This window comes from Gouania willdenowi, chromosome 2 (assembly GCF_900634775.1).
Source record: "Gouania willdenowi chromosome 2, fGouWil2.1, whole genome shotgun sequence".
Taxonomy (NCBI): Eukaryota; Metazoa; Chordata; class Actinopteri; order Blenniiformes; family Gobiesocidae; genus Gouania; species Gouania willdenowi.
The window spans coordinates 4,056,776-4,081,958 of NC_041045.1; the positions used below are offsets into that span (position 1 = coordinate 4,056,776).

The window sequence follows — 25,183 nt, forward strand, 5'->3', positions numbered from 1 at the left end:
AATCATTGTGTAAATGAAACTCAACAATATTTGCAGGGGTTTTCCCAGTGCTTATATCGCATAATTGCAGTAATTTTTATTGTTAAACAGTTGAAAAAAACTCAAAATTCTTACAACATCTAACTTTGTCTGGCACCCAAAAGTAAATAAAATAAACACAAAAAATGATAACAAAAATACTCTAAATGACTCCAAAAAACAAACGCCAGACAAAATTACAAAAACAAACCCGTACAAAATGATAACAAAAATAAAACAAGGTGATGACAAAAACATACAAAATTGCAACAAAAAAGAAGAAAAAAAATGTCTCCAGCAACACGCAAAACAACTACAAAAATACACAAGGGGTACACAAAATGATAACACAAATATACGAAATGACTTTAAAAAAAACCCAAACAAAGTGGCCAAAAAAAGTAGAAAATTACAACAGAAAATACACAAAATTGCAACAAAAAAAGCAAAAAACTACAAAAATACAGTCATTTTAAATGTGAAACAATTGAAAAAACTCAAATCATGACAATATTTCCCTTGATTAAATAGAAATGTTTCACAAAATCTAGGAAATGTAAAGTGCAGATCCTGTTGGGACTGATATCTGTCAGCTATAACTTGTATTTTATGTATACGTAGAAATGCAAACTAGGGCACAATAATGTTGAAATTATGTTAAGTTATCTGTGACCCTCTTGTGATCAAACTGCCCCATCTTTGGCCCCCTGAAATAAAATGAGTTTAACGCCCCTGCGTTAAAGCAACATGTCCCACCAATACACAAACCCTGCCATAATACATCTGACTATACATTTTATTTCACATCTCATCATCTCACATTGATGCTTTTTCACCTTCACTCAGTGTGCATGTGTGTGTGTGTCTGAGACAAAGACACAGATGCTGCATGACGCACAAAATTCTAATCAACCCAAAATGCCACAGAAACCTCATAAGCAGAGGACGGAGGGAAGGAGGAGGGGATTTATCTTCACTGCAAAGCGTCTCATTTGAATCTGAGCTGAAGAATTAGGCCAAATGTTTTCAGAGCCCTTATCGAGAGGAAAAACCTGCGCTGGAACGCCGTCCATTAAGCCTGTTACACGTCTATAACGTCCTACACGCACACACAGGGTCAAGATGGAAGCAGTGGCCGTGGATTTAGGGAAACCATTGAAAAGAATGATGAATATTTTACAACCTCAATTCTTTTTCTTTGGTTTTTTTTTTTTAAATTGTGCAGCATGTATGCAAAGCTCTTATTTTGAAGAAGAAAAAAAAAAAAAACAAAACTGTAGGGCAGACATGGGCAAACGGTGGCCCGTGGGTCACAAATGCGGCCCTCCATCTAATTTTATCTGGCCCCCAAACGTAAGTGCACAAAATGAATCCAAAAATATAGAAAATTATAGCAAAAATACACTAAATGACTCCAAAAAAACCCCATGCAAAATTACAGGGAAATATACAAAATGACAACAAAAATATACAGAATGACGCCAAAAAATAACAAAAAAACAAACACCAGACAAAATTACAAAAAAAAAACTTACAAAAGGACAACAAAAATACACGACGGGATAACAAAAACACACAAAATTGCAACAATAAAAAAGCAAAAAATGACGCCAAAAACACACTACAGAAACTAGTTAAAAGTAGCAAATTAGACAGACAGAAAAAGTGGTAAAAACGGTTCAAAATGTCAATATCGGATCAATTATACAAAATAATGGACATGAAAAATCACGAATGTGGTTAAATTGGCAAAAATAAGCATGAAATGTGGTGAAAAGAGGTTAAAAGTGAAAATAATGGGTCAACATATGCAACATTAGGTGGTGAAATGCAGAAATTGCATTAAAAGGAACAAAAATATGGCAAGAAAAAGTGATTAAAAAAGGTTACAATATGGCAAGTTTGTAAGAATAAGAAAAATGGGCTCAAATTGTTAAAAAAATAAAGGACTCCCACAATGCAATGCAGGAAACTTTTCCGACAATGTCAAAAAGAGTGTTTACAGTGGGGATCAAACGGCAATTTCTACCTTTTAAAGTTTTATTATTTAGCAAATTAACTCACCGACTTGGTCCTGGATGTCGTCGGCCACTCCGGGAACTTTGTAGAGGAGTCCCAGCGATTGGTTCATGCGCTCCTCGATCACGCGTAGGTGGGTCAGCACCTGAGGTCTGATCTGTGCCGCCTTTTTGGGATCCACCATGCGCACGTGCTCAAAGTGCTTCAGCGTGTGCTGTCGGTCCTTCTGCTCGGCGCGCACGTACTTCTTCAGCAGGCTGAACACGTGGCGAGGCTGAGGGGAAAGGTCAGTGTTTTTATTTCTCTGTCTGAGTTCAGCACAACACATTTTACCCTTGGGGTCAATCAGACCCCGGGGATATTTGCTTCCAGAAAATGATTTTCAAACAAAAAGTCAATTTTTTTTTTAATGATAACCATTGAATGGGGTCAAATTGACCCCAAGAATAATAGGAGTTAAAACAGTTGTTTCAGACTATTTTTAGGCTGGATTAATTGTACCCATGAAATTCGGAAAATTTATGAAATATGAAGCAAAACAAAAAAAGTTTTTAATGATAAACATTGAATGGGGTCAATTTGACCCCATGGCTAAAATCCGTGGTTTGTTTCAGACTAATTTTATGCTTGATTAAATGTACCCATCAAATTAGGAAAATTCATGAAATATGCAGCAAAACAAATAAAAACGACTGTTTTTTGAATGATAAACTTTGAATGGGGTCAAACTGACCCCAAGGATAATAGCAGGGTTAAATCAGTCATTTATTTCAGACTTATTGCTACCCTAACATCCAATGAATGGAGTTGCAGATTGAAAAGAGCAACAAAAAAGTGAATAATTCATACATGAGATAAAATTCATACATCCGATAAAAGGGATTCACTTCAAAGCAAACAGCAGTAGAAGTGATGCTGAACTGAAGCAGAATAATGCATGTGGAGTCCCTGCTGCGCTCAGTGACAGACGTACCCGGGGCGGTTCCTGCTGCAGGGCCGTGAGGTAGCTCTCCAACGCCAGTCGGCGCCGGTCGTTGAGCAGAGCCTCCACCCGGGCCATGTGGGTCTCCACCAGCTGCTGTCGCTCACTGGCCGCCTCCTGCTCCAGGGCCTCCACCTTCTCCTGGAAGCGCTGTGAAGCAAGAACGCCATTGGTTAAAACGAGGAGGAGGAAGAGGAGGAGGAGGAGGATGATGATGATGAGGATGATGTGCTGTGCTGTGTGTGCATTTCCTACCTGGATGACAGCTTTCTTATCAGCGCGGGGAAGAGTCTTGGCTTCTCTCTCCGCCTCCTCCCATTCTCTCATCACCTGAAAGAAGAAAAACAGCTCCATGCTGAGTCAGCATTTACAGCAACGGGGAATCATTATTCTTCCAATAGTTCTTGCTCCTCATTATAACATAAAAAAGTGCAGCTTTATCACCTCCTCCAAGGTTTTCTTTTTTAATTGTTTGTTAGCAGGATTACGTCAAAAGTACTCAATGGATTTTGACACATTTTTCAAAGTTTTGAGTTTGCATATTTGTATTGATGTTTTCTCTCGTTTTGTGTTTGTTCATTGTCGTTTTCTTTTGTCTGGAGTCTTTAAGTTTGTTTTTGTTGTCATTTTGTATATTTTTGTTGTTTTGTGTGTTTTTAGTGTCACTTTTGTGTATTTCTATTGTGCCATTTCTGTCATTTTGAACAGTTGTCTCTCATTTTGTGCCTCTGCGTTGTTGTTTTCTTATTTCTGGAGTCTTTAAGTGTGTTTTTATTCTCGTTTTGAATATATCTGTAGTTTTCTTGTGTTTTGGGAGTCACTTTTTTTTATTTTTGTGTTTTATTTTGTATATTACCTAAGCAAGGAGGTCATATTTTCATATTTATTTGAACATTTTTATTTATTATTAGTATTAATACGATTAAATTCTTTATTTTTGTCAGTTTGCATATTTTTATTTTCCGTATTTATTTTTCTCTAATTTTTGTGTGTATAATTTTTTTGTTTTCTTGAGTGTTTTTAGTGTCACTTTTGTGTATCTTTGTTGTTTTGTATATTACCTCCAATAAGGTGGTCATACAGTATTTTCATATTTATTTGAAAATTATAATTATTTCTGTTTATCATTTTGCATATTTCTGTTGATGTTTTGTGTATTTTTCTCTCATTTTTGTATTTGTTTGTTGTTGTTTTCCTTTTTCTGGAGTCATTAGGTGTGTTTTTGTTGTAGTTTTGTATATTTTTGTAGTTTTCTTGTGTGTTTTTGTTGTTTTTTGTATAGTACCTCCACCAAGGAGGTCATGTTTTCACTAGCATTCATTTATTTTTTGTTAATCAGTTAGCAGGATCACCTCAAAAGTACTCAATTGATTTTGACAAATTTTTGAGTTGCTTTGCATATTTTGTGGATTTCTTTCAGATTTCTGAGCATTCCCTCTCATTTTGTATATTTTTGTCGTTCTCATGTGTTTTTTGGTCACTTTTGTGTATTTTTGTGTGGTTTTTTATTCACTAGCATCATTTATTTGTTTGTCTGTTAGCCTCATTACGTGAAAAAGTCCTTCCAGTAAATAAATGCTGTAGATTTCTTCCCCTTTGCACGAGGCTGTTGTTCATACAAACGCAGAACTTCTCCAAAACATAACAAAGGAAGAGAACAACTGCTTTAGTGAATGTGACACTGCAGTACCTGGGACATCCTCTCCCGGTGCTTGGCCTCCAGGCTCTCTTTCGCTTTCTGGAAGTGGGCGTGCTCGTTTTCATCGGCGGGCGTCTCCAGGTAGTGATCGACGGCGTCGGGGGAGCTGGGCGTGGCGGTGGGAACTGCAGAGAACATGACACGGTTTACTGGCATTAGAACAGACAGTCGTCTTTAGGGTGCAGGGCTGGCATCTGGGACAAAGCGACAACGCAGAGCGTGTGGAAGGAGTTAAAAAGGTTAGTGTGAGCGAGCTCTGGAGGGGGAAGAGGAGAGACAGAACCCGTCTCATTCGGAGAAGGAAGAGGAACTCCTGCCAGACTCTCAGAGGCAAAGACAGAAAGCGTGAAACTTGGATTTCATAGATAGAAAAGTCGATTATCTCATCTGGCTACGTGCAGAGCGATGCGAGCGTGCGTGAAGGTCAGACAGTACGTGAAATTGGACACAAAGACAACAGGGACCAATCAGTCCATGGGGGACATTTTAAATCTGTGAGGGAAACAGAGCTGAGCTACTATGTACTGTATACTATATGGGGACAAGTGGGCACACTACTCATGCTCAACCGTCCCATGATGCATTGCAAACGGAAAGTAAAAAGATCCTGGGATCAGCTTCAAGCTAAAAATCAAACATCCCTTTTTCAAAATAAAAGCATCTCTTCTTGTCTTAATTAATTTTTTTTTTAACGCTTTTGTAAATAGGGCTCTTGTTTTGAAGTCAACCGAAAGTTTTGCCAGTAGCACAATGCAGGAATGTCGGAATTAAATGTGTTTACGTGAGTTTTATGGAACAAATGAGCACATGTTCATATTCTACTTGGTCACTTTCTCACTTAAAATGCTTTCAGAACTTTCAAAGGTGGAGAATCAACAGAGATACTTGTCGTTGTAGGTTCCCAATGCATCTTGGGAAACTTTGAAGTATACTTAAGTGGGAACGCTCATCATCCTAACCATTCTTATAGTATATAATATACATCTGGGTATTTCGCAATCATTTCATACAATCTAATGTCAACACACTACATACTCATTTTGACATCAGACTTGTACGCTAGTATGACATTTACAACACGGCCCATAATTCTTGTCCAAATCTTCTATTTTAAATCAACTAACAACACTACTTCATACCCAAATACTTTGTTTTCAGCAGAAATAAAAGTGGTTTTGGGGTTCAATTACTCTTTAATATCTCATCAGGAAGTATTCAGATTGTAAAAAACATTAGTACATTAACAATCATATGCCTGCCATGAGTGAGCCTGAACGCTAACACACAGGGAGGAGATACTGCAGTAGAGCTGCAATCTCTCACAGAAATCCTGATGCAGATATATTCTCACACCTAAACACACACACACACACACACGAGGCAGTGGATAAAACTCTGGGGCTCCACTTTAATTTGCTGCAGGGCAGTTCTTACACTTCATGACAGGAAAGGTACAAACGCCAATATCCAGCAAGGCTGTCGATCCAAACCGACGTCAGAGCTTTAATCAACCTGCTGCTTCCTCTCTTTAGCGCGCGCGCGCACACACACACGCACGCACGCATACACGCGGGAAGGAAAAATCCATTGATTTTAGTCTTATTTAAGAACGATGACACCCTAGTTGTGCATTTTTCTATCATCAGGACGGATGTTTTCCGTTCATCTCGGAACAATCAGACCGTGTTTGCACTGATAACCAATCATCACGATGTGATACGTACGACAGGTGTGATACAATGCTGCATTGATGAGTTTTCACCTCGCCGTCACCGCGAGAACGTATCCAGCTTTTAAAAATGACAGGACGCAATTGTTATCATCCTAACGAATGGATTAAAACGATGATATTGGAGGAGGGGAAAGCAGATAAAATGTGCAGATGATTGTAAATATCCTTCCTGCCTGTTTGATTTCACACCCCGTGTTTATAGGAGTATTACACAAAAGAGCTGCAATCACTGAAATGGCATTGACAGAGTTATTATCAGACCCAGATGGTGACGGACTAAGGGATAAACGTTTTATTTTCATCATCCAGCCTCAAAGCAGACGTTTATTGGAGACGTGAAATCAATAAGCTTCACTGTGACGTGGTCAGAAGCAAATATGTCCGTTTTCTCTTTGTGTTTTTGCCCCTTATTTTACATTAATAGTCACTTATCATTGTTTAAGTCTAAAACATATTTCTTGTTTAATATTTAACTTTAAAAACACTATTTATTTACAGTTTACAATTTGCAAATTTGTAATTTCTTGAGAAATTGTCCACGTGTTTCATTATCTCACCAAACTTTGTCCCATTTATTACCTTTAAGGTGATTTTTCGCTCAAATCGGTCTCGCCAAAGTTCGTTTTTAACACTTTTTTTTTGTTACTAGCTCTGAAGACTTGATATCTGATCCGACCACGCCGCCACGCAGTTGCATTCTTTTCGGTCGAAATGCCGATTTGTTAACAAACACACCAATTAAAAAAGACTTTGGGTGATTGATTTGACACGAGATAATTTCCATTGAAATAAAATGAGCTTAAATGCGCAGATGGGTGGAAAATTACCATTTATGGTATTGTATTTGTAACTTTGTCTCATGTGTACAGTAAAAAAAAAGAAAAAAGCTTATAGAAGGACTTATTACCTTGCAAATAATTTATAATTCTTTCCAAGTATTAGTACTTCCTGCTAAAGTACAACGTACCCCTAGTTGGGAAACACGGCCTAAAGTTGCGTGAAATCGCCCGTGATAAATCACTTGGACATAGTCGCGCTTTTTGCTCGCTTCATCGATGACCAGTGACGTGACAACCAGGGAAGTGAAGTAGAGAGAAACTTATTGCTGATTGGACGTCGCGACAGCGTCAATCGAAGTTGCTTGAAAAGTTCAAAATCTTAGAAAAACATGAAATTGTGTGAGGCGCGTCGCTTGAAGGGAGGTCGCTTGTCGTTGCGTCATTTACATTGATTTTGAATGTGATCTAGTCACCAAAGTCACTGAAGTCGCTTTCACTTGAGTTTAGTTCCAGACTCAGTCCAAATGGACGGAGAACAGCTGATAATTTTATCACCTTGGTTTGGCTCGGTTTGCGTTCAGAGCGTCACTTCTGATCGCTCCAAACATCCTCTGGTGCAGTCCCATTAGCTAACCAGTTGAGGGGCTGTTACTGGCGTACAGAATTCTGTAGGCAAAGAAACAGACACTCGAAGAAAAGGCTCTCATTTTTGGGTCAAAGCAAGCGCTCAAGAGTGCTCAGAAACTTCTTCCCTCTTCATTTACAGTATTCTTTCCCAACATTCAACAATGGATGGTTTTAAAGCCCTGTTTTGCACCATGTCCAGTTCTCCTGATCACCCACAATACTGCATGCTCTACGTCATCACCGATACTTGCAGTTTTTAATCCGCTTTGAGAGAGGGTGCAATTTACTCCACTCTGGGATCCATCGGTGTGAATGCACCCTGAGGTTATCCACGTGATTCCTGGGTGTGATACTAGCCGTATTCATATTTAGTGGTTATACTGGTTCATTTGCATCATCGTTGTTGGTGGTATGTGGATTATAATCAGTTGTGGCCAGAGGAAAGTGTGTAAAAAAGGTCAAAGGTATCGGGAACTTGCTGCCCATAGCCACCGCAATAATGACACTTCTATGACGAGGTCGTCACAACTCAAACTTGTGCTTGAATTTTGTTATTTTGCATGTGATGAACCCTGTGATCAGTTAGGAGCAGGATTAGCATCAAACCTGGCAGCTCAGCTCATAAATCGATGTAGTTTGACGACATTTACCCATCGCCCTGTCCTTGTGATGAGCTCTAAATATAGAAACTGCTGTAAAAGCCTAAATATAAAAGATTGCCAAAGTGAAGGCTTTGCAGGAGTGAGGAGTGAGTTAATGTTAGAGGAATAGCACACCAAGCAGGAAAAAGGTCTAAGCTACACAGGAAGTCGGAGTGGAAGGAGCCAGATCACCGAGGCCGCCGTGGGCTGGACTTACTGACACTGCTGCAGACAGACAGGCAGTATTCCTCTGAGTCAAAGTTATTCCTGTTGCCTCCACAGCCGCCGTAGATAAACGGAGCGCAGCGGCCCTCCTGGCGGTCAAAGTACCAGCGGGGCAGCATGGCCCGACACGGACCGGTCTCTGCGCTGGCCCAGCACACATCTGGGACGAGACACACACACGTGTAAGGAAGGAAGCACAACACACCACTGTGTGTTCAGGTCTCAGTGGAAGAGTCACACCATTAGTTCGACTGGAAACACCAACAGTTCCTGACAATCATGGTGTTATATTTGCAGAAGGAATCAAAGTTAAGGACGGGGGACACTGGGATGGCCCCTGCTGACGCTAATGGGATGCGTCTAACCAATGAGCACAATGTGGAAAAATGACAACAAGGAAATTAATTGTTGATGCACAAAACAGAACGACGTCACTGAACCATTACCCATTAGGGATGTGTTGTCAAGGGAACTGATTTGTATAAGTTACTCCTGACTGGTTGAAATCTACTTGTTTTATTTTTACCTTGTCTGCACATGCTGTTGAAGGTCAACACTGCACATGTAGTGCAATCTTTTCGTTATGTTTTATTATTGCAATTAAATAGACAAATTAATTTTATTGCACAATTGTGACCATCACCAATCCTCCCTAAGGAAGGGTAAGAAAAACTTAAACTTATTAAAGTGAGAATATAAAAAGAGAAGGCAGTGTTACACCTAGGTGAGGGGGAAGGGAACAGGGAAGAGCGAATCAGGGTAGGACAATGGAAGAGGTGGGGAAGAGTCCACTGTTTTAAGGTGAGAGTGCAATGTGGTGTTACAGTTGTGCTTATTGTGTTGTGAAATAAGTTAAGTCAATCTCATGCTACTTCGAACAAATTTACTATACAGATGTAGCAGCATCAAGTTTTTAATGGAAAGGATAAGTAAAGTCACTCTGACGAAACAACTTTTAATGGAAATGTGCACATTTACCATTCATTTGTCACGGTAAGGTGAGAAGTGTTGTTTTTCTTTTTTTTACTTGAAACCTATTTTATTGGATTCCTTGATCACCAGAAATACATTTTGAGACCACATTTTTCAAAGATATGGGCTCTAGACTATTTCCAGCAAATTGGCGGCCATTTAAAAAAAAAAAAAAAGAAAAAGGTATATATCCGATACAAAGCGTAATCTCACTTGTGTCTTGTGATAAATGTATTTGTATGACCCTAACGTACTTCCGTACCATCATGAGTTGAAATCAAAAGTCTATTATTCGGGCTGAACCTCCCTACTAAAACAAGAATCCAGCGTAATTTGGAAAAATTACAACAGGAGATGAACCGTCAAGGAATGACATTTCTTACCGCGAACGACTTCCTCCACAGACTCGGTCGTGGTGGTGGTGGTTGTCGTCATGGCGACGTGTGCAGGGGGCTCATCCGCATCGTCGGCGTCACCCATTGTGTCAATAATGTCATCATCATCATCATCCTCGTCGTCGTCTTCATCCACGGTTTCTTCATCATCCTCTCCATCTCCATCCTTATCGTTGTCCAGTGCGTCGTCTTCCTCCTCCTCTTCCTCCTCCTCATCATCATCCTCGGCGACCGCCTGGTCCTTGTCGTCCTGTTGCTGGACCACAGATGGTTTGGTTTCCTCTCGCTGCTCCGCTGGCTCTGGCTCCCGCACCATACTGGGAGATGGGGAAGAATGGATGGAAATAAGGGGGGGGAAAGAGGAGGCATTTGGAAGGTGAAAGCAGGTAGTAAGTTGGGGGTTGGGTGGGTGAGGGGTGCCAGATGGAGCAAGAATATGTGATGGTGAAAGAAGATGGCAGAAAAAAGAGAAATATTCTCTTCACGGACATTATAAAGGGATCCTCCACTGTTTTTACAAATGTGGCCTAAAACCTTTGAAATGTCCTTATTAGAAGCTCTATGCCTAACAAAATGCAGTATTTTGCCCCATATGCATTTTATTAACTTTTAAAAATGGGCCTACTTCATAGTTTAAAAACACGTGTTCCGCCATCTTGTAATCACGTGACTGATGATGTCACAAGGCCCCACTGCCTGAAAACATCCCAGAATGCTTTTTAGATAATTTAGTAGCTTTTTAGATAATTTTAGTAGCTTTTTTAGTCAAAATAACAACTTGTGCTGCTTTTGGTTGCTCTAAATAACCAGTAAAAGTTAAAGACGTCAATGTAAACCTCTTGTTTACCAAATGAGGATAAAAACAGTTGTGACCCAAAAAAATCATCTATGACAGTCGAGGGCGATAGTTCCAACTCTGCGGTTTCGTGTGGTGACACGCTCTAGTGGCTGAAGTTAGTGAGTCATCACAGTCTGTTGAAGACGCACAAACCCTGAGGATAGAAGGCCTTTTGGGTGGGAGTCCTTTAACAGTCCATGATTTGCTCGCCAACTTCAGCCACCAGAGTGGGTCAGCGCACTGTTAGGCATAGATCTTCTATTAAGGACATTTCAAATATTTTAAGCCACATTTGTTAAATCAGTGGAGGATCTCTTTAAACATGAGAAGTGTGTGTGTGCAAACCTGTTGTCAAAGTAATCCGTCTCCGCCCCTCCCCACCACACGTCCGAGTCATCCGTGTCTTGCTCGGCGCTATCGGCATCTCGCTCCGCCTCAGCGGGGCAACACACGAACTCCACTCCCCGGAAACGGTCGATGCCGCACGGCAACAGCATCCCGTAGTCGTGGAGGTTCATGCTGCGGTCCCCGCAGGACTGGAAGAGGCCCGAAAACAGATTAGCATCAAAAGTATTTGGCGGTAAATGTTGTTTAAGGAGGTGTGGCCTCACCTCTTTGGCCACGGTGTGCCAGTGCAGGTGGCTCTCGCACTGGTCCATGCGCTCCTGGTGCAGGAACTTACACTTATCGGGCACGAGCAGAGCGTCACTAACAAACTCTCCCACTGTAACAACATAAAACACTTTAGCCGTCGGATCCCCGAAGAAACCTCTTTTCTGAATAAATCAACCAGTATTGTCAGTATCGGCCGATATTGGACATCAGCCATTTCACTGATGTAATTAACCGATAAACTAACAGGGTTTGATTGCTTGATCAACCCATCGAGAGGTGTGACCAGGGTTGGGGTCAATTACATTTTTAAATTACAATTACGTCTTCAATTATCCATGGTCAATTACGATTAAGTTGGCCCGCATTTTTTCCAATTACAATTAAGATTAGAATTATTTTCCCTCTGAAATCAATTACAACACTAAAGTTCAATTACAATTAATCACAATTAGTGAGCTTTGAAGAAAAATGAGAAGAAGAAGAAAAACCAGAAGAAGAACAAAAAGAAAGGAAAAGAAAGAAAGAAGAATGAAAGGAAGTGAACAATCTTTTTTCAACACTCAAATAAGATACTACTTACCTACTTTGGTTTCAATAAAACAAATAAAAAAACCTAACTGTCATGAATAAATACAACATGTTTTATCGAACACAAGTAAAAGTATTTGTCTTATTTTGCAAATTTTTTAGCTACGTCTTACGTCTGCATTTTCCAGCGGACCAACATGACAAAGAGTCTGCAGAGTAACTCTTTAAATCAATTCCACTGCAGAAACTAAATGATCTGAGCAATTGTCTGCACAAGAAGAAAAATTATCGGTATTTGATTGAATTTCGGGCAAAAATCCAATATTGTGCATCTCTAAATCCATGGTGTACAGACTGACCCAGGCAGCGGTACGGCACCACGATGTGCATGTGACTGCGACACTGCTTACGGCCCTTCTTGCACCAGTTCTGGATGCTGATTGGCTGATTGGCCTCCACCACGTTAGTGATCTGGAGCTCTGGATACACCTACACACACACACACAGTCAAGGTTAACTTCACTATATCAGCGAGTTTTTCCCCAAGCAAATGTAAATAAATTCTGTTTTCATTTAAACAACTTTAATACACTTGGTTCCAGTTTGTTTTTCCTCACAAGCTGCTCTCCCCGTCCATCATGTTTTCTAGAATATTCCCCTCCTTTCATCCTTTTAATAATGAGTCTGGACACTACAAAGGATGACTCGGAGTGAAAGATGTGTTCCCGTGGATCGATGTGGCTTCTGCTTTGGTTAGCCGCACACCGCCTAATTAGAGGCAAGGCACCACTTGCAAAGTAATGTCACATGGACTTAAGCAGCTTGTTGACTGAGCTGAGGTCTGGCACCGCGTCACGCTGCCAAAACCAGGATTTTGGCGACTGAAAACAAATCTGCTCTCCTGCTGTGAAGCCCACTCTCAGGCTGCGTATCAAACAATGGAAAAGTATCTTCTGCTCTACTTCAGAGTCTAAATTAAGACCCATTTCTGGGTGAAACAGTGTTTCCCATACATTCATTTATTTATAAATTAGGCACTCCACAAATAGATTTTGGTGCTTTAATTTGACTCTTTCAATCATTTTTCCAGTCACTTATAGGCCTGTACATTATTATTTAATGTATACATGAATGTGTCAAGTTAAACACATTTAGTATTTAATTCTATATTATATTGTGCAAAAAAAAAAAACATATATATATATATATATATATACATATACATATATATATATACACTAATAAATGAAATAATCAATGATTTCAGTGCATCTCTCAGTATAAATATGTGGGCAAACAAGTCCATGAGCTTAAACAGCTTAAACTAATCATGTTCTATTAACTTGTGTCTATATAAATGTAGCTAGAAACTCAACATTTGCATTAACATTAACTGGGAAGTGGGCAAAACTTAGAAAGACACCTTCTATAAAGAACACAGATGTGTCTTTTTTTCTTTTGTTTTTGTGTGTGCTTTTTTATTTATTCATATTTGTACCAGTTCATGTTTTGACAGGATGGGGAATAGGAATGTGAATGTATAATTGTTCATAAATAAAATAGACTAAGTATGACACAGTACCAGTTGTAAAGGAGTGACTATGTCAAAAAAAGAGAGTATATTTTTTAGACTTCATTTTAATTATTTTGTTATTTAAATCTTTTTTATTATTATTCTTGTTTGTCTTACTTGTTTGCACGTGAACAAACATCTAAAGACCTAAACCCTTCATCAATACACGTGATTTCCTGGTAATTGAGTTTGTCCCATCTGCATCCAGGTTGAGACAGACTTCTGCTATTTCCGTCTCATTCTGATCCCTAAATCAACTCTGCTGATGCTTGGAAAATCCAGCACAGGTTGATGAATCTGTGTCCCACCTGCACTGAAGAAACTTGACAAACAACTTGCCACGGTTAAAATCAACGTGAGTTTCTTCATAGTTATTCACCCTAAATGTCAGGTTTGAAGCTAGAACGTCTTTCCACATCTTGAGTCTACCACTAGTACTAGTCAAGCCAAATGATTCACTAGTCGTACTCGTCGACCCAATATAAATGAAGTAGGAGGGATCAGAACCAAATCGAGGAACCTGATTGGTTGTAACACTTTTGAAAGCCAATGGCAAGCCTGAATTAGCTTTTCCCGCCCAATTATTAGCACATAATGCTAACGAGTGACAATTTCTAGTAAAACCAATTACTAGTCAACAAATTTTGAGTACATGTACTAGTTGGCCTATTATTTATTATCATGACACTTTCTGAAGTTTATGTCCATACATTGGTTCAATAGTCCCTGCTTTTGTAGCCTTCCTTATTGAGAATTGGCTTTTTATTTGATAGGTGGCTAGGGTTAGTCCTCGAGGGCCTGATTCCTGAGACTTTTAGGCGTGTTCCTGCTCCAACACACTTGAATGGCTCGTTATCATGCTTCTGCAGAGCTTAATATGATATCACTGATATCAAATTTATGTTCAAACAGCTTGCCTTATTCACCGGTAAAGTCTACTTGCGGACTAGGAAACCTAAATTGAGTACATGTACTCCAAATTTGAGTACTAGTAGGGCTTTACTAGGGTTGATACGTCACAGAAGTTACTAAAGATGGAAACCTTAAAGCTGTTCTTTTAAAACCTAACTCAGGTAAATACAGACAATTCCCAAACTTCCTCATTCTTTAAATGATCATTTTATGGAAAAAAATTAAGTATTGTGGTAATTGTGCAACACCGATGCACAGGAAGTGAACAGATGTGTTGGGACTTGACCTCCTGGCAGTACTGCAGGATTCCCTCCTTGGTACCGATGCAGCTCTTGGTCCCGGAGGGGTCCGGCTCCCACTTGCCACTCTGCACATTGATGTGCATGTTGAGTTTACCACAGAACATGGCAACCTGAGGCTCCGCCAGCAGACCCATGGAAACATCTGTAGGCACCTGGAGGGGGAGGGGAGAGGAGGGAGATTTAATGAGATGTGCAGGCTGCGTTAAACTCCTTAAGTACTTGCGATGAAAAATGCACGACGGATGCAATTAAATTTTATTACTTCGATGGAGAAGGCGGGAGGGTGGGGGGTTGGGGGGGGGTGAGAGAGGCGAGCTGGATTCAGATGAGAGGAGCAGGAAAGCAGAGGATAAAGTATTTGACGTGGAGGTGCAATGTGGGAAGCATCAAAAATGTTCTGTTGCTTTCTAATCAAATAGCATCGTTCTACGTGGTGCTGCAGTGCAGGTTTCACTACTAGCAATGTGTCCACATCCACAACAATATGGGCATCAAATAACTGCTGCTCCACAGGAAGAAAAATCAATCCGACTATCAGGCCTGGAGCGCGCGCATGCACGCACACACGCACACGCTAACCTGTGCAATGCTTTGTACATAAATACACAAAACATACAAAGAATACTTAATACATATGTACAAAACTAGCCCAGAAGGAACCAGAAGAATGAAGTCTGACCTTCCTAGCAGTGTCAGCGCTGCTCACGACTAGTTAAGCACTGAACTAGTCTATGAAGTGTTAGCGATGCTAGCTTATTTACAACCTTCTGCTAATGACTGGTTAAGCACTGAACTAATATATGAAGTGTGCGCGATGCTAGCTTGTTTACAACCTGCTGCTAACAACTAGTTAAGCAGTGCACTAGTCTGTAAGTGTTAGCGATGCCAGCTTGTTTACAACCTGCTGCTAACAACTAGTTAGCACTGAACTAGTCTTTGAAGTGTTATCAATGCTAGCTTGTTTACAACCTGCTGCTAACAACTAGTTAGCACTGAACTAGTCTTTGAAGTGTTAGCAATGCTAGCTTGTTTACAACCTGCTGCTAACAACTAGTTAGCACTGAACTAGTCTTTAAAGTGTTAGCGCTGCTAACTTGTTTACGACTTGCTGCTAACAACTAGTTAAGCAGTGCACTAGCCTGTAAGTGTAAGCGATGCTAGCTTGTTGACAAGCTACTGCTAACGACTAGTTAAGCACAAAACTAGTCTTTGAAATGTTAGCGATGCAGCACTGAGCTTTTCAGGCACAGAGAGATGTTAGCTTGTGATGCTAATAGCCAGCTGCTAAAAAGCTAGCAGGCCGACCTGTCACCCGATCCGCCTTTACTGTGATTTAATTAAAGCTATGAAGCATGAATTTAATGTAACTTTGTTTTTTGTCAAATCTATCAATAAAACTAGCAAAATAAATCTTGTAAATGTGTGTCATGTGTAAGATTTTTGGCACACATTTTCATGTTAACATGCTGTATATTATTGCTACTGTGTTTTTGATTCCTATACAACCACTTTTGTACTGGTTTCTATTTTTGAAATTGCTAAAATATAGTTTTACTGCATATTTTCCTATAACTCCAGCAATTTTTAAGCACCTGTCTATAGTATGATACTACACTTTTATTTGTATTGCAGTACATCTTAAATTAATGAATTAAATTCAACATTTCACACTACTTTTTGGCTGCAGTTTAAAAAATGCATGCATGCAATAATGTGATTAAACACAAGTTAATCACAGAAGAGCAAGTGATTAACTGGATCTTTTTTTATTGCTGCTCAGAACCTACACCCACATCTACATCATCATGATTAGCACATAGTTTGTGTGTTTGTATAAAATCTTCAAATGATTTAAAATGATACATTACTGTTTAGAATTGAAGACAAATTACGTCAAAATACATGCAATGTTTGTTTTTAATCGACTGAATGTATATCATTCTGATTTTAACTCCCAGAAAAGACTAAATCAGTGATTTTTAAGACAATGAAAGCTAAACGAGGAAACAAAATCCATCACCCTGGAGTTTATGATTATATAAACAAAGGCAAGGCTGACAGTTCTGCCAATAGGAGTTAAAACAAGTCCAGCATTTACCTCCTCTGCTGTTCTCCAACAGCTCCAGAGGCTACTTTCGTCTTCATTTTCTACCAAGCTGCGTCGATACAAAGTATACAAATAGAGCGCTGATAAAGTAGATTTCTGCAGGGAATATTGGTTGAATCAATACAAACTATTTGGGTTTTCATTCATGCATTAAATCCAAATTGTTGGCTTCCACCACCAGCGTTACATTACGCCAAAGGATGTTTGGAGGAGATCAAGTCTGGAGGGGAAAAATATGCTAGTATACATCTCACAAAACAACATTTGTTTGCCTGCCAGGGCCTTCAGGACTATTAACAAGATTAGAGGAGCACAATGGCAGCAGCCCCTGTCCTCTCTCTCTCCGTCTGATTCTCTTTCCTCCTCTCCTTTTTGTTGGCGCTCGTTCGCCTGCACAATGCAGACATTCAGCCATTTGTCTGCCACCACTCCTCAGGGAACCTCCTCAGCACCAATCCTCCTCGTGGGGGCAGACTGCGGTCGCACACGCAGGAAGAAAATCGACCAATTAAAAAGTGAAACTGTTGTGATAAAACAAGGATTCTTCAGGGGAGATGGAGGTTGATATTTCAAAGTGATACTTCATTGTCATATTTTATTTCACTACGTTTAATGTCGGTTGGAGAAAATTTTCCTCTGCCCCAAAGCATCTGCGGCTACAGATTAAAATTTGCTCCACCATGACTGCGAACTGCTGCTTAGTGACAATGATGCTTTTACGTTAAACTGATAAGTCTGTCAATTATTAACTCAGAGTAGTGCTGCACAATTAATCTAATTTTTGGTTGCCACGATTAAATTTACCTGATCGTCATCAATATTTATATTTAAAATATGGTCTATGCACGCTGTAATAGTGTATTTATTGGGTTAGCCTTTGGTACATTTTTAATTCTTGGGTTAATTTTTTAGGTCCACTCAAGCAGAGCATGTGTGGACCTAAGTCCACTATTGAGAGTGTCGCAATCGTGAGAGAAAACAATCAACAACCCGGGCCAAACGGGTCAACTCGGCATGTCGGGGAGGAGGAGAAAGTTGCGTGTGTGGAGACTGAGGTCAAGGGGAGGCTTGGAGGAAGGTTAAAATATGGGGACCATACAACTCAGACCCAAATAGAATAATTTTGTCATCAAAAGCCCAGTTTCAGTGTTGTTTTATAGAAGGAAAACAATGTTGAGATGTCACTAAAGCAAAAAAAAAAAAATTAGCCTCAAAGTCACTGACCGGTTTTTTCAGAAAAAGCCTGTTTTCTCAGCTTTTTGACAGAAACTCTTGTTTTGAGTGAAACTTACCAATATTAAACTGCTGATTACGGAAGAATGAAACTAGTTAGAAACAAAAATATTTTTTTCTGATGAAAGTAGAGTCCATTCTTTCAGAATCTGGTTTTAGATTTAACATGGTCATAATACAAAATATTCTATGGGTCTTTTAATAGCCAAAATGCTCAAAAATGGCTGGCAGTGAGGGGGTAGCAGTTCTGAAAATGGCTGGCAGCTAATGAGTTAAAGTTTAAAATTGCACTGTAAACTGTACACATTTGTTTAAAAGTAGTGCATTAAAATACAGATTTTTCCCTAATATTAAAAATAATTCTGATTACGATCGTGATTACAATATTGATCAAAATAATCGTGATTATCATACAGGCCATAATCATAATCATGCAGCTCTAACTCAGAGACACAATTCTAGAATTAAAATATTGTCCACTTTCTAATTTACAATGCTACACACTTTGTAGAGGTTGCGGGTTAGCGGGAAAGTAAGCATGCTAAAGCTAACGTGGCTTCATTAGCTGCAGTCGTGTTTCTGCTGTCGCGAACCAAAACACGGACTGAGGACCTTAAATTTGCATGAAAAAAAACAAAATTATATTTTGCCTGAGCCAACTAATAAAAAGGCTGTGTTCAAAATCTTATACTAATACTAGCAATATGTAGTACGTCAGAAATACCCGGATATATACAATATGAGGACATTTTTTTTAAGTGTTCACGGTGGGCACAAACATTCCTTTTTCAAAATAAAAGCATCTCTGCTAGTCTTCCATTAGTTTTTTTAAACAGTTTTGTAAATATAGCTCTTTTTTTTAGGTTAACCGGGAGCTACGTCAGTAGTAAATGGCGGAAAATATGGAATCTCTGAAATGTGGGAATGTAGTGTGGACACGTGAGTTTTATGACCCAAATGAGCACACGATGATATTCTACTTCATCACTTTCTCACTTAAAATGTTTTTATAACTTAGGTGGAGAATCAACTGAGATATTTAGCCTCAGTGTGATTCAGGTTTTTGTCGTCGTAGGTTCCAAATGCATCTTGCGAAACTTGGAAATAAATTTCAGTGGGAATGCTCATCATCCTAATCAGACAGTATATACTCATTCAGTCTGTAGTGAATAGTACGAAGTGCGACATTTACAACAAAACCAACAACTGTATTCATGACTATTCGTCTTCTTCAAGCAGTCAATTGAGGTAAGATGAGTGTGTGAGTGTGTGTGTGTGTGTGTGTTAATGCACACTTTCACAGGCCAAAAATCACACCTTTTGACATTAAAATCCTCCACAGGGCAACATAATAACAGCTGTGGTAGCATTGTAATCTCACACACAGTGTCGTCCACATCCCCCCCCACCCACACGGTACAACTTAACCCCGCTGACCATCAGTCATGACACCGAGCCATCTGCACCATTGAGGGTTACTTAAGGGGCTTTCACTCCATGATTGCCACAGGGCCATCTGTGAGCGAGCAGCGCTAACAGCTAACATCCACGTCCTGCTCATTAATGATGAAAACCCAGGGCTAAAGTCTTTAAATTATCTTTAAAAAGTCACACTTTGGGTACTATCTTTTAATTAACTCCATTTTTGAGGGCCACGCTTTGGTTATGACCTTTTTTGCCCAGCCTGTGGCCTCACTATTCTGCCGTCAGAACGGGAGAAACAAACGTCCTCGCAGCTGCAGGGCAAAAGTAGGCAAATCAGTGCCTAAGGTGGACGATATTCAAATTCTTTGTGTTCTCCTTCTTGGTCTACAATTCATTTTTCTTTTGTTTATGTAAAATAAGAAAAAAATACAAAAATGACAATAAAAATACTAAAAATTATACCACAAAAACACAAAATAATGTAAAAAAAAAAAACCTACTAAAAAGGATTTTGAAATTAAAAAAATGACAACAGTAAACTAATTGCTGGAAAATACTGAAAACGACTCCGTAGACAAACAAAATGACAGAAAATGACTCAAAAGCAAACAAAATTACTGGAAAAATACAGCAAATGACTCCAAAAACACACAAAATTGCAGAAAAATACAGACAATGACTCCATAAATAAACAAAATGACAGAAAGGGAAAACTTCTAAAATGACTGTAAAAACACACAAAATGAAATATAAATACATAAAATGACAACAGAAAGACACCAATGACAAAATAAGACTAAAAATGACTAAGAAAACACAAATTCTCAGAAAATGACATGATAGGCAAACAAATTGACAGAAAATGACTTCAAAAACACACCTACCGACTTGGTCTACAATCAATTATTTTTGTTGTTGTTTCTACCACTTTGTCTGTTGGACTGAAGCGAAATCTCGTCTTAGCTTATAAATCAGTCTCCAGATGATGGCGGAGGCAGGAAAAAGTGAGGAAAAGAACAATAACCACAATGGAGAGAGGTTTGGATGAATTGGACAATGAGCCTCGAGGCTGAAGCAGAAGGTCGGGGCCCTTTGTGAAGCAGCGGATGTGGGGCCACAAACAGAAACACAGGAACGTCTGCTGCAGTAGGTGTTGAGGTTAAAAACCTCTAAACATTAAAGGAAATACTTTACTAGTCTGAAGACACTCCAGCAACAGATGGACTCGGCGCAAAGCAGGTTGAGAAAATGCGAGTCCCATTAGCAGGCTGTACATTAAAGGACACACTGGGCTGCCCGGGTCCAGCCGGTGAGCCCGGCAGGGAGGGCAGCTGGGGATTAAACCGTCAGCCTACTTGGGAGAAATATCCCTTTACTTTAGTCTCAATCTGCTATGATAGCCATCATGGTAACGCTGCAGGAGGAGGAATGTTTTGCTCGAGATTTACCACCACAGAATACTTTAAATTCCAGTCCCTAAACTGCTTGATGAAGATGAAACTTCTGACAAACATCAGCTTGGGAATATAGAAAACTAACATAGCATAAAAATGCAGAAAACTGACATCAAAAACCAAACCAGTGCCTGTACTGGTTGAGTTGCTCCATACTGGACCAATAACGTGTATGTAGCCCATGTTGGAGATATTAAAGCTTCTTATATAAACAATAAAAACCAGCACTGAGGATTATTACAAATGGTGAATAAGGAAAAGAAAGAAACCAACAATCTCATAATGAAACACAACATGGAAGTTTGTGATGGTAAAGGGATTAAAACAAGATTATTTGCTACTTTCATTTGTACAAGTGTTTTTTTATGAGGATGAGCAGCTCTCTGCAGCACTTTGGCAAAGCGGTAATCTTCAAATCCCAGATACATGCATTTCCCACCAACGCAAAGATCCAAATCTCATCCAATCAGCTCGTAGATACGACACGTATGCTTTAATGGGTAATCCTGTAGGGCCTCCCATTTTCCGTTTTCGGAAGTCACGTTTTGAAACGTAAAAAAACAATGTGAGCCATTTACTTTTTTTTTTTTTTTAAATCAGACTAACATGACAGAGAAATGGCTCACATGCATGTTTTGGGACAAAGTCACACAATCCCACGCTATTTTTTAACCAGAAAACAGTATTGGGGGGATACAAGCAATAAACTGTTATAATGTTATATAAAACCATCCTATTTAGCTCATTATTATATGCAATGCACAAACTGCTACTTTGCCTATCATACAGGAAGTTGTACATATTATCCATTAAAAAAAAAATTGAAATCGAGGGGTATTCTGACACAAAAAAGGCTATTAATACCAATATTTTTAATGATTATGAAGCCTAACAAGGATAGGAACGAAATTAAATGATAGATATTTGTTTTTTGTGTATTTTACAGCTGATTTAGGACCCTCTTGCTAACACAAGAGGAAGGCTAACTTTTATTAGGTTTTTATTGTAGGCTCAGTAATTGTGATTCATTGTAATTTAACTTTAGTAAATAAGAACGTAATTGTCTTTCTGAGGAGGATTACTATTGCAACAACACATCATCAGTAGGGTAAAACTAACCTGTCTCATGACGGTCTAAACCCAGCTCACGTTCCCAAATATAAGAGACGCTAACACAAGATTAGGTTTATTAGGTTTTTTATTGCAGGCTCAGTAATTGTGATTCATTGGAATTTGACTTTAGTAAATAAGAACGTAATTGTCTTTCTGAGGATAACAAATAATTGTAATTTAATTGTAAAAAAAAAATGCTGGTCACTGTTCTTGTAATTGAAAACGTAATTTTAACTGAAAAACATAATTGACCCCAACCCTGTTTTAGGCCGTAACAATCACAGAAATGTGACGCGAAATGCGAAAGGTACTGAAAAATAGGAATGTGTCATGTTACCATTATTATATATAATAAAATACATAATGAACATCATTTTCCCTTCTTTTCATGTAATTTTAAGGAAGAAATATAGGGATACACATGGTTATCAGGATATAAATCTACTTATATCGGGAATTTTCTCCATATCGCACAGCACTACATCACACAGAGGGATATGCAGGGATTTTTTTTATGTCATTCAATGACTATAAAGCACACACACACACACACACACGATCTTTGAAGTGTCCCCATGGGTGCTGGTCCTGCAACGCTATTAATTGTATCATCTTATCTTTGTAGCCCAGGACTGCCATGGGGAGTTGGCTGAAGGTGGGGGAGGGGGAGGCAGTCTCAGATCAACTCTCATCCCAGAGGGAGAGACTCCCTGTCGAGCTTCATGTGTCCTCTCGCTCTCTCTCTCTCTCTCTCTCTCTAGTCTAAGCAAACGGTCTGGACAATAACAGCTTGTCTCGTTCGTTGACATTGTTCTCCAAACAAGATAACGTCAGCTAGCGAGAGCCGAGACGGTTAACAAGGCCCCACTATAACACAATGCTAGCTCGCTAACACGCTGTAAACAGAGGCGTTATTGTGTTACTTCTGCTTCGCTCTCAATAACATGTATGAGATCCAATAAACTTCTATTGTCGTCTTTCCAGTTAATAATCAATGTGGTTTGTGTACACGATGCATCACAGCGAGTCCAATGTGTGCATTTCCACATATACATGATAATCACCTCAGAGAAATGTTCCTGCTGTCACGTAAAAACCTCCACATCAGAGATACAGTATATATGCAACCCTCATTCTAATTTAGTGTGGGCCCAAACAAATATACAAAATGACTCCAAAAACACACTAAATTATACCAAAAGCACACAATTACGCCAAAAAACAGAATTACATAACACTGAAAATGTGTCAGAAGTAAAAAAAAAAAAAAAACAAATCAAATGCACTAAAGACCATAAAAATACAGAAATTGACTTCATAGACAAACAAAATGAAATGATGCCAAAACCACACAAAATGACAAAAAAAATATGGAAAATGACTCAAAAAACACACTAAACTAGAACAAAAGCTAAGACGACAGAAAAAACACATAATGAAATGCGAAAAAGACAACAAAAAAAACTCAATTTAAAACAAAAATATCCACAAAATGGTGCCAAAAAAACACAGAATTACAGACAAACACACAAAATGAGCCAGAAATCAAAAAATGACAACATAAATACAATAAAAGCCAGAAAAATTAAGAATTAATGACTCCATAGGTTAAAAAAAATAAATGACTCTAAAAGCACACAAAATGAAAATTACTCCAAAAACAGACAAAATCTCAAAAAATACAGAAAATCACACAAAATGACTGGAAAACTCCAAAATGACCCAAAACAAAAGAAAAGTTTTTAAAAACAAAAACTCAAAAATTACAACAAAAACACACTACATTATACCACAAAAATCCACAAATAAAAAACCCACAGAATTACAGAAAAGCACACAAAATGAGTCAGAAATAAAAAAAAAATACAACAAAAATACACAAAAAGCCAGAAAAATACAGAATTAATGACTCCATTGACAAACTAAATTAAATAACTCCAAAAACACACAAAATCTCAGAAAAATAAAGAAAATGACTCCAAAAGCACACTAAATGACTAGAACATATTGAAAATTACACAAAAAGGCATAAAGAAAATACTGAAAATGACTCAAAAACACAAAATTTAAGAAAAATACAGAAAACGACTCCAAAAATTACACAAAATGACAGAAAATGACTAATAACACAGAAAATGATAAATATGCAAAATGACGCCAAAAACACACTCAAGGACATCAACAAAAAACCCAACAAACCCCTTTTTCTTTCCTGTTTTAATGCTCATATTGGTCTTTTGTGGCCCACGCTGTGATAAATGTTGCCCATCTATGTTCCAGTGTGTGTGTGTGCGCGCGCGTGATGTTGGGAAGACGATCTTCTACAGGAAGCATTTCTCACACCAACATTTGACCAGAAGCTCAATCATAGACACACCCGTCACTATGTTTTCTACATTGAGGGGGAGGGGGGGGGTTGATTTCCGGGCTTTTTTTCCTCAGCACGGAGGAACGAGGTTAGGATGAAACACGAGCGCTGAGAGAAACTGCTTTGTGCACACTCAGGTGTTTCTTAAGTCAATACATCCAAATGAGTCTGGAATGGATATCGATCTTTGTGTCTATTTGAGCTTAAAAAGGTCAAATCGACACCACGGAATGTCTCCCCCACAATCCAGACGTGAGAAAGACATGTTGACAGTTAGCGTTGGCCTTGCACCTTTTCACCCTCCATTTGTGACAAGGTTTATCTCTTATCTGAGAGTAGAAGTGTGAGGAATTTCCTTCTTTTCACATTAAAAGGAGGAAATAAGCTCATTCACCAGAATCAACAGCTCAGACAAATCTGTGTACAATCTGATTAAAAGTGTGAGCTCTCAGACTTCTGTCCACCTAATTAGTCTGAACAGAATGGAGGGAGCGGCGGTTTCTATAGTTATCGTTGCCATGGATACAAAGGCTGAGCTCAGCCCCAGGGAGCGTTCCGTCGTTATTACCCAACCCTTCTCTCTGTCCTCGCCGTGGCAACCTGAGGCAACACCATTATCCAAGTCG

General features: G+C 39.0%; 1 protein-coding gene across 1 annotated transcript in view; it reads right to left on the bottom strand.

The window, feature by feature from the left end:
* The window catches only part of appa (amyloid beta (A4) precursor protein a), a 40,064-nt gene that overhangs the window by 5,405 nt on the left and 9,476 nt on the right, over positions 1-25,183 (bottom strand). The window contains exons 2-11 of the mRNA XM_028472453.1: positions 14,842-15,009; positions 12,430-12,559; positions 11,539-11,651; positions 11,273-11,463; positions 10,078-10,406; positions 8,715-8,882; positions 4,710-4,843; positions 3,275-3,349; positions 3,011-3,169; positions 2,079-2,311 (exon numbers count right to left, since the gene is read on the bottom strand). Of these exons, the coding sequence (XP_028328254.1) occupies positions 2,079-2,311; positions 3,011-3,169; positions 3,275-3,349; positions 4,710-4,843; positions 8,715-8,882; positions 10,078-10,406; positions 11,273-11,463; positions 11,539-11,651; positions 12,430-12,559; positions 14,842-15,009 (1,700 nt within the window). The remainder of the gene's footprint in view (positions 1-2,078; positions 2,312-3,010; positions 3,170-3,274; positions 3,350-4,709; positions 4,844-8,714; positions 8,883-10,077; positions 10,407-11,272; positions 11,464-11,538; positions 11,652-12,429; positions 12,560-14,841; positions 15,010-25,183) is intronic.